Here is a 9804-nt window from a genome sequence, read left to right as displayed (position 1 = left end):
GATGCCTGCGACAGGTCCGTCACGTACGGTGACCCCTTCGGGAACGCGAAGCCAAAGCCGCCGGTCTTGTTGAGCTGGCCGGTCATGGTGAAGTTGTCGCGGTAGGTCTTGAGGAAGATCCTGAGGTAGGGCGTCTCGTTGACGATGGCGCCGATGCTGCCATTGAGCAGCGCCTCATGGAAGCTCTGTGCTCTCGGGTACCGCACAAGCCTGTCCTGCGGGAAACCAGACGCCGTCATGGCCCTAAGCACGAATGAGTTATTCATGACCCCGACCTTCTCCGTGCCCCTCAGCAGTGCGCCATAGTCGGCGACGCTCGGCTCCAACTGCGGCACTGTGAGCATGGACGTGAGGCTTGCCGTGTAGCTGGACTGCAGGATGAGCACAACGAACACCCACACCAGCACGGCGAACCGCGACAGGTTGCTCTTCAGGCTCTCCCTGTGGGCGAAGACGAGGGTGGAGAAGCCGAAGTAGAGGAGGGTGCCGACCTGGTAGGAGGGTGGACCACGGAAGTCATCGTTGTCACGGTGCTCGATGGCCCAGACAACGAAGCCGGTGAAGAGGAAGAACACGGCGCTGACGAGCCAGAGGTCGTAACGGAGCGGCTTGAGGAAAACCCACGTCCGTTTGTTGCTCCGCTGGTCGCGCACTGCCACCACCATGGCGATGGCCGTTGCCTCATAAGGCAACGTGAAGTCCACGTAGGTCGACCGGTTTGCGGTGATGGTGATGTCTGCCACCGCCGCGTCAAACGTCTGCGGAAAGAGAGTTGATCGGCAAGGTCAGTTTACCCACAATCATGTTTGGATCAAAATCATTCATCACACAACGTAAATACCAGACGAAAGGTCAGTTTCAGCCACAATCATATAGAGAAGTGAATTCATTCACTTGGAACTGTCTACCAGCAGTCCAAACTGCTGGGGGGTACTTGTTGGTGTTAGAACCGACATGTTTGACATTATTAATGTTTTTGAATTTTCTGGCTCTTGCATTATTAAATGTAAACGAGATGCAAAAATTTGGATATTCTTTTTTGTATATGGGCCCGCTTATGATGAGCATAAGGTTGATTTCATTTATGAACTCCACAGTGTGTTTAGTTGTTGGTCAGGCAGGACCTACCCTAATTGGGGGTGATTTTAATCTCATTGGGGAAAGTAAAGTAAAAAATAATGGAAATATCAACCAACACTGGTCTAACCTTTTTAATGACTTGATTAATAAATTGAGCCTTATTGAAATAAAAAGTGATGGCCGAACATAGAGTTTTTATTTCTACTTGTTGGGAAAATTTTATTTCCTAATGTAGCTGTTAAAATCCTACCTAGACTTGGTACATATCATACTCCTTTGGTTTTTTATACCGGTGCTCTAACTGTTCCCACTATCAAACAATTCAGTTCGAAAATTGGTGACTACAGAAAGAGGGTTTTAAAGAACTGGTGCATAAAACCTGGACTCCCCATCATCTTGTCTAACCTATTGACAGATTTCAGTTTAAAATTCGTTTGCTTAGGAAAATTTTGAAACGTTGGAATGCTAATATTGATGCAGACTCTGAACAATGCTAAAATACTTAAGTGAACTTAGGTAGCCAATCGCTTAACACCAGCCATGAATCAGTAGAGTGATTCGATTCCTAAAATAAGCAACATGCACGGCCACCTACTACAAGCTCGTAAGTAGTATACTACTGCAGATTCGGTAATTAAGTTGTGCAGCATGCGTTCAGACGATGTGTAAACGTTCAGTATGTCGATATGTATATGGGCGTGATATAGTCAGCATGACATAGTGGACTCACGTTGGTCGCGCGTCATATTGTGCTTTGGTCGTGCCGCTATGGGACCAAGTGGCTAGTGGCCAGTGGTGTTACAGGGCAGGGCACGCAATCTTGCTAGCTTGACCTAAATTTTTAATGAACTTTGAAGCAGACTGACACTCTTTAAAAACAAACTAGAGAAAAAACATATTCACTGCACATATAAAGACACATAAAACAAATGACTTTTGCCTCGGTGAACATTTTATTCTCGATTGCAATCTATGTGGAACTAGAGGAACATCAGTTGTGACTCGCAACTCACGGAATCACAACGCGAATCTAACAGCTCAAGATTTTACTAAGATCTAACTTTCAACGTTTAGTCTCAAACCTTATCCTTAAAAGGGTGTACTTCTAACTTTTCAATGCATTTTAAAGTAGGAAAAATTGCTTCTCACTCATCGCACGAAATCAAACACAATAATATTCACCACATGTTATCTCCATTTTATACATACTCTTTACTTATTGGAGGTAAAATAATTAAAGAGGAGAGATATGTTGGTTTGCATGTTTCCAATATACCTGTCTCTTTACTTGATAACATGTCTTGAAAAAACCCGCACGTCCACTTATTTGGGACGGATGGAGTAAGTATTTATCTTAGTCTTCATAGTTTGCAGGGCTCAGAATTTAGTCAAAACGTTGGTTGTTTTGGTGGGTACTTAGATACTTGGCACCTCCATATTTTGTTCCAGATTCAAACAGAGTTCGATTTTAGTCAAAAACCCTCTAAATTGAATGAAGCTTGACCAAGAAAAATCCGAAGTTTTAAACATTTCAAGGTTCGAAATATTTGTGTTGCCTACAATTTGGCTTAATTGTTTTTTGTTGCTGTATGATCTTTTACGATAGAGACATTTTTTGAACTAGCCTCTGGTCCATGCATGATTGCAACCAAGTTGATAACAACAATGTCAATGTTCAACGGTCAACTAGCTTAATGGCTATGAATGTTCTTCCTAGTCAAAGTATTAGGCACAGAAATTTGAAAATGCTATGTCCAAATATTCGGCTCAGTCACACACATATACATCCGTTATTCTATGGTCTATATGCTGGTCAGTTGCTTCCATGATTCCATCAGATGGCTACGGAAGTCCACTTCAGTTCTATGCGCGCCCGATATTTACCGTGCATTGTAAAAACTCTTAATTACCAACAATGTAATGATAAGTAAACATTGTAACAGCAAAATGAAGGAGATTAGTTAGCTAACTACTTACCCCATTACCAACTGCTTCGACGAGTTCGTCGTAGGGCATGGACTTGGCCCTGACGTACTCGAACGGCAGCGCGTAAGGCAGCAGCCGCACCGCCGCCTCGAACACCTCGATCACGAACCCGCCGGCCGTCGTCTGGTTCGTCACCGGGTCCACGTCAAGGTGCACGATCGGACGGTAGCTGTACGACACGTTCCCCGGCACCGCCACCCGCAGCTTCCGCGCGATCGTCGGCTGCACCCACCCAATTGGCCGCTCCGTCGAGTCTCCCGGCCAGATCACCGGCTTCAGCTCGCCGTTCAATGCCTTGGAACGGCGGCCTACGTGCCGGCTGAGCCCGTCCTGCTGCGTCCAGAACCCGAGGCTCCTCTCCTTCCCGTTGTCCATGATGTTCACCACCTCGAAGGCCGGCACCGCGAGCTCGCCGTTGGTGAGGTTGAACCGGCCGCCGAGGCCCTCGAACTTTGTGTCGTTGATGGCGCCAAGGAAATTTTGGCCTGACATCGACTTGCCGAGCCCGGCGATGTCGGTGGGCCCGCCATTGCCGCCGACCAGCCCCGGTGGAGACGACAGGTCGCTCGGGCTGAGCCGCTCCGCCGCGGACGCGACGGCCCACGCGGCGTCGTACGCCCACACGGCGTAGCATCCCATCTCGGCGTGCGCCCGGTCGGCCTCCGTGTGCTCGCGCATGTACCGGTGCGCCCACCGCCTCTCGACGTCGCGCATCCGCGGCGTGTTGCGCACGTAGGCCGCCAGCCCGATCACGCCCTGCGGCGGCTTGACGAAGCCGTGCAGCCCCGTGAGCCCGTCGGTGATGACCCACGCGTACCCCTCGCCCATCATGCCGGCCTCCGCGGCGGCGTCGAGCACGCGCTCCGCGAGCCCGGGCCGCGTGTGGAGGACGAAGGCGCGCGTCTGCTCGGACTCCATCCGGTACAGCGCCGCAGCCACGGCGTCGTCGGACGCAGCGGCCGGGAGCGCGCAGCGGTACGGGACGGTGGCGCGCGCGCTGGTGAGCGCGTCCACGAGGAACGGCACGAAGGCGGCTCCGTAGTCGTCGTCCTGGTAGATGGGCACCACGCGGCGCCACCCGAAGTACGTGGCGAGCGCGGCGATCGCGCCGGCCTGCGCCGCGTCGCTCAGCGCGGCGCGGACGAAGAACCTCGCCGTGGTAGGGGACACCGACGGGCTCGTTGCCGAGAAGGACACCACAGGGACCTCGGCCCGCGTGCCGAGCTCGGCGACGAACGCCGACTCGACGGACGACTGTGGGCCGAGGATGGCGCGGGCTCCCTGCCTGGTCATCAGCTGCAAGGCTTCACGCACGCGAGGCAATTAGGACCATGCACAGGCGACACCCGCGAGTTCAAAAATGAACTCTCAGGTTCGTCGCCGATCGAGGGGAACAGGGATATGCGTTGGGCGTACCGGCGGACGCGGCGGCGACGACGTCCCCGCCGGAATTGTGCTGCAGGATCTTGACCCGAGCGGTGGAGTTGGGGAAGGCGGCGTAGAAGTCGTCGAGGGCCATGGGGATGGTGGTTGTGGCGATCTTGCCCACCGGCGAAGCGGCGTCAATTATGAGCCCCACGTTGACGTCCGTCGGCTGCGCCGGCGACGTCGCTAGGAGGGAGGCGGCCAAGCCGATGAGGAGGAAGAAAAGGCTGGGACTGGGACCGTCCCCGGCCATGGATAGAGGAGCTTCGGGACAGAGCAGAGCAGTCAACTGTATTTGGGTCTTGGGCGAGAGAGCTTCGCTCAGTCCGCACGTCGTGGCAGTTATAGGATACCACACGTAGATGCTGATTTGTCTTCTCTTTTTCAGCTCAATGGTTTCTTTATGTGAGACAATGTTTTAGCTCAACGAATGATTAGACCATCTTCACCGACGAATCTCAATAGAGGTTTCAATTGATCTACAGTGAGTTAAGGCGTCCGCACCGGGTTTCTCAAATGTGTCGGCATGTTCTGGAGCCCTATAAAAAAGCCGGCGCACCCAAAATGATTCCTATGCGAAGGGTTTTCATCAGAGGCGCCGCCACCAAATTTTTGTTCAAAAGATGCTAACATGATAGCCCCTCCAAAGATTCTTCTCTCCTGCTTTTTCTAACCTACTTTTCTTTAACTGCATGGATGTGCTATTAGAGTTGCGGTATAGGGGTCACCGGTATGGAACACACTTCCTCATAGCACATATACTGCTGCCGGCGCGCATCATATGCTGCTGCCGGCACTGCTGCCGGCTATATTATAGGGCTCACCGGTGGAGATGATCTTAGTTTCACATGGAGATCGCGAGTGGACAAGTGTCGGCCCAGGCCTTTACTTTTTTTTTTTGAGAATCATATGTAAAATTATCTAGGAAGCTCAAATGGCAATAAAGGTGGGCAGCAATGGGCCTGGTCCAGCTTTATGATAATTGCGCGCCAATGTTAAAATAAAATATATTACTTTTCGTTCATAAAAGAGTGTTGAAAGTTTGTCTAAATGGAATGTATATACACACTAAAGAGTGTTTAGACATATCTAAATTTATATAAATTTGCGACATCCTTTTATGGATGAAGGTAGTGTTAAGGTTCATGCACTAGCCACTTGAACAAAAAGTCAGAACTGATGGAAAGGGCTAGGCAATCTACTTATACACTTCAACACCCCCTCTCACGTGTGACGGGAAGACAAGTCAACACGTGTAGAGAGGCAAAGAGGCAGCGGGAGGCCGGGACCACACGGCAGGAGGCTGCGGGGGAATTTAGAATAAATTGTGAAAGCCAGGATTTGAACTTGAGACCTGGGGCTCTGATACCATGTTAAGGTTCATGCACTAACCACTTGAACCAAAAGTCCGAACTGATGGAAAGGGCTAGACTATCTACTTATATACTTCAACAGGTAGTATGACTTTCTAAATGACCAAGTGAAAGTGCATGGAGCCCCCATGTGTGGTTTTGGTAATTAATGACAATCCCTATGGAGTAATGTTTGCATTGAATTATATTTGTAGGTGTTGTCCATAGGCAATGTTTGAACCATATGTTGGCTTCAAGGTTGCAATAAGAAGAAATTGATGAAGGATATCAAGTGTCAAGTATGTCTTGAAGATGAAGATGAAGTGAGACATCAAGTTACTTCAAGACATCAACATGATGAAGAATGAAGAAATGTTGTGCAAGTTCAAGATGAGCCATCTCGAAGAGATCTTTTTCTTGAAGCTTGCCATCCATATGGTGATCATGGATATATGAAGTTGCACCGAAGAAGAAGCTCTCCCATGGTGGATTATGGGGGAGCAATCCACAAGACTTCGTCAAGCAAGCACAATCAAGAAGGCGTTCCATCTTGTTGTGATCAAGATCGTCATCATCGAGCTCAAGAGGAACGCGCAAGGATAAGGTTTGCTCTTGATAGGGTTTCTTTCTCACCGGTCTCATGGTGTAGTTGAAGACCGGTTTATAGTTTAGTTGCTGTACTATCAAGAGGGCTCTCGAGTGAGTAACTCGATCGTATCCTTCGGAGAGCTCAAACCTTTGCATCCTTGCATCATATTTCTTGTTTGTTATTTGGATCTTATCCATGTGGTGATTTAGAGCTTTTGCTTATTCTCATGACAAGCTCTAGTTCATCGAAAACAGATTCCGCATGAATCACTTGTTGCGTTTTCGATATTGGAGTTTTTTCTCGGTTTCTCGTATTGAGAGGTTTCACTCTAAAATACAGAGAAAAACCTACCCACTTGTTCTTAAGATTTTCACTCTTTGTGTGGTAGCTCTTGTCATCCTCTTTACGACAAAGTTGGTTTCACCTAAATCCAAGTCTCCTATCTCAAGTTGTTGCATTTTCCATATTGGAGGTTTTACCGGTTTGCCTTTTATAGATAGGTAAAACCTTTATTCATTTGATTCTATCCTCCTTTGCTGGACTATGATGTTTCCATGCATATTGTTGTAGAGCTCGTTTTTGTGATTTCAACGAGCCCAATATCATCGAAATCGGAGTCCGGATGCAAAAGTTATTGAAGTTTTCGTGAAGCAGTTTTTTTTTGGGCGGAAGTTGGCCGGACCGGAACTTCCGCCCTACTTCCGGTGAACTTCCGGAAATGACGATTCTGCACGCAGAAAACATACCGGGAGCATTCCGGGGGCGCCCTACTTCACCCGGAAGTTGGCCGGAACTTCCGGGGGGCGGAAGTTCCGCCCCAAATGACCGGAAGTTCCGGTTTTGACGAGTTTTGTGCATAACGGGCAGATTTCTCTTGCCCTATTTAAGGGGGTCTTCTTCCCCAAAGTTTCCCAACCGTTTGAGCTCGTTTTTGCCTCCATTGTTGACCTTCTTTGAGCTTGCTATCTCCCTCTCCCTCCCATGAATCTTGCATCTATTTGAGAGAAAGATAGAGGAGATCTACATCTACATCTTCACCAATCAAATCCCTCTCTTTGTGAGGGGAATCCACTAGATCTAGATCTTGGAGAAATTTGGTGTTCCTCCTCCTATTTGTTCTTCATCTCTTATTCCCCCAATAGCTTTTGTAGCTTTTTTGGAATTTGAGAGAGAGGTACTTGAGCATCTTTGTGGTGTTCTTGCCATTGCATTTGGTGCATCGGTTTGAGTTCTCCACGGTGATTCGTGGAAGTGAAAGCAAGAAAGTTGTTACTCTTGGGTTCTTGGAACCCTAGACGGATTTGAGGCCTTTGTGGCGATTTGTTGGTAGCCTCCAATTAAGTTGTGGATGTGTGCCCCAATCTTTGTGTAAGGCCTGGTTTCCGCCTCGAAGGAAATCCCTTAGTGGAACCGTGACCTAGGCCTTTGTGGCGAGGGTCACCGGAGATTTAGGTGAGGCGCCTTCGTGGCGTTCGGTGTGTGGTGTGAGTACCGCATCTTGGGGTGAGGCCTTTGTGGCGTTGGTGTGCATCGAGCAACCACACCTCAAGGTGATCCTCTTGTGGCGTTCGGGAGCACTAAGCCACCGCACCTCTCCACCGGAGATTAGCACTCGCAAGAGTGTGAACTCCGGGATAAATCATCGTCTCCCGCGTGCCTCGGTTATCTCTATACCCGAGCTCTTTACTTATGCACTTTACCTTGTGATAGCCATCGTGCTTGAAGTTATATATATCTTTCTATCACATACTTGCTTGTATTGCTTAGCATAAGTTGTTGGTGCACATAGAGGAACCATCATTGCTTAGAATAAGTTGTTGGTGCACATAGGTGAACCATAGTATATAGGCTTTGGGCTTGACAAAGTAAATGCTAGTTTTATTCTGCATTTGTTAAGCCCATCTCGTAAAAGTTTTAAATCGCCTATTCACCCCCCTCTAGGCGACATCCGTGTCCTTTCAATTGGTATCAGAGCAAGGTCTCTCATTCTTAGGCTTCACCGCCTTGAGAGTAAAGATGTCGGTTAGGGGATTAGATCACAATAACTTGTTTATATTTGATGGCACAAATTATGATCTATGGAAAATTTATGTGCTTAATATTTTGCGGGGTATTTCCCTGAACATGGAGAGACTTCTTAACATGGGTTTTTCTTCTCCTAAGGATACCCAAAATTTATCTTATGAGGAGAAGAAAAACTCTTGTCTCGATGCTCTTGCTTCTCATGTGTTTTCCATTGTTGTGAGCAATGTAGTTACTTCTTCAATCATGCCTTTTGGGAGCGCTCATGAATTATGGACAAAGCTTCGAGATAAATATGATGTGTCCAATATCATTGAGGATGATTGTATTGCTTTCACTTCCGTCCGTGATGAGTTCTCATCTTCATCCACTTCACCAAAGTGTGGTAAGACACAAGGTAATGATATGGTGAGTGGTGATGAAAATTGCAATGTTGATATTGATCTTACTATTGATGATTCTTCATCTCTATCTCATTGCAATGCTTCATCTTTGGACTTAAACACATCTAGCACTAGAAAATATTTACATGCTTGTGTTAATAGTCCTTGCATATCATGTGTAAGTTGCTTGAATAAATCTCATAATGATATGCTTGATTTGTCTTGTGGCCATGATAAAAATGCTTCTATTTCCTCTAGTTGTTGTGTGGCTAACAATGTAGAGGAAACCAAAGATTCTATTGGTCAAGACAAGATCTTGAAAGGAGCCTCAAGTAACTCCTCATCTTTATCTCACGGTTCTCATATATGCCTTATGGCCAAGGGTTCCACGGTACCTCCTACCATGGAACCTAATATTTCTCGTGGTGATAAGGATGAGGATGAATATGAAGAAGAGGATTGGGTTGTCTCTCTACGCGATAAGGGTATGAATGTATTCAAGGTTCTTTACAAAGATAAAATTGCTTGCTCCCACTTCTTTGAAATCTTGACTACCGCTATTGAGAGCCAAAAACTTATTTGGATGCATGAGAACACTATTGATAAAAAAGGGTGCTCTTGAACGAGAGTATGCCAATGATGTAGCATCTTTAAAGAATGAACTTGAAGAAGAACAAACCACCAAGGAAGCTCTTGAGGAGACCTTTTCTCTAGAATTGTCTAGAGAAAAGGAAAACCATGATAGAGCTCTTGAGATGGCAAATGAACTAAAGCTAAAAAATGATAAGCTTGTGTTTGTTAATGCTAAACTCCTTGAGGATTTTGAGCAACTCAAAAAGGGCTCAAGGGTCATTGAGAGTGCGCTCACCAAACTCACCGAGTCGCATGAGCAACTTAAAGCTTCTTATGTACAAGAGCATGCCAATTTTCCTTCTCCTATTGATACTAATAATGATGCTTGTGCTAC

At 47.3% G+C, this 9804-nt stretch overlaps 1 protein-coding gene across 1 annotated transcript in view; it reads right to left on the bottom strand.

Annotated features, from left to right (window-relative positions):
- Positions 1–4744, bottom strand: part of LOC124657058 (glutamate receptor 2.8-like) — a 5118-nt gene extending 374 nt beyond the window's left edge. The window contains exons 1-3 of the mRNA XM_047195680.1: positions 4483–4744; positions 3058–4370; positions 6–758 (exon numbers count right to left, since the gene is read on the bottom strand). Of these exons, the coding sequence (XP_047051636.1) occupies positions 6–758; positions 3058–4370; positions 4483–4744 (2328 nt within the window). The remainder of the gene's footprint in view (positions 1–5; positions 759–3057; positions 4371–4482) is intronic.
- Between the last annotated feature and the right edge of the window lie 5060 nt (positions 4745–9804).

This window comes from Lolium rigidum, chromosome 5 (genome assembly GCF_022539505.1).
Source record: "Lolium rigidum isolate FL_2022 chromosome 5, APGP_CSIRO_Lrig_0.1, whole genome shotgun sequence".
NCBI lineage: Eukaryota > Viridiplantae > Streptophyta > Magnoliopsida > Poales > Poaceae > Lolium > Lolium rigidum.
Note: the sequence above shows the minus strand (reverse complement) of the source record. Positions and strands in the feature narration are given on the sequence as shown.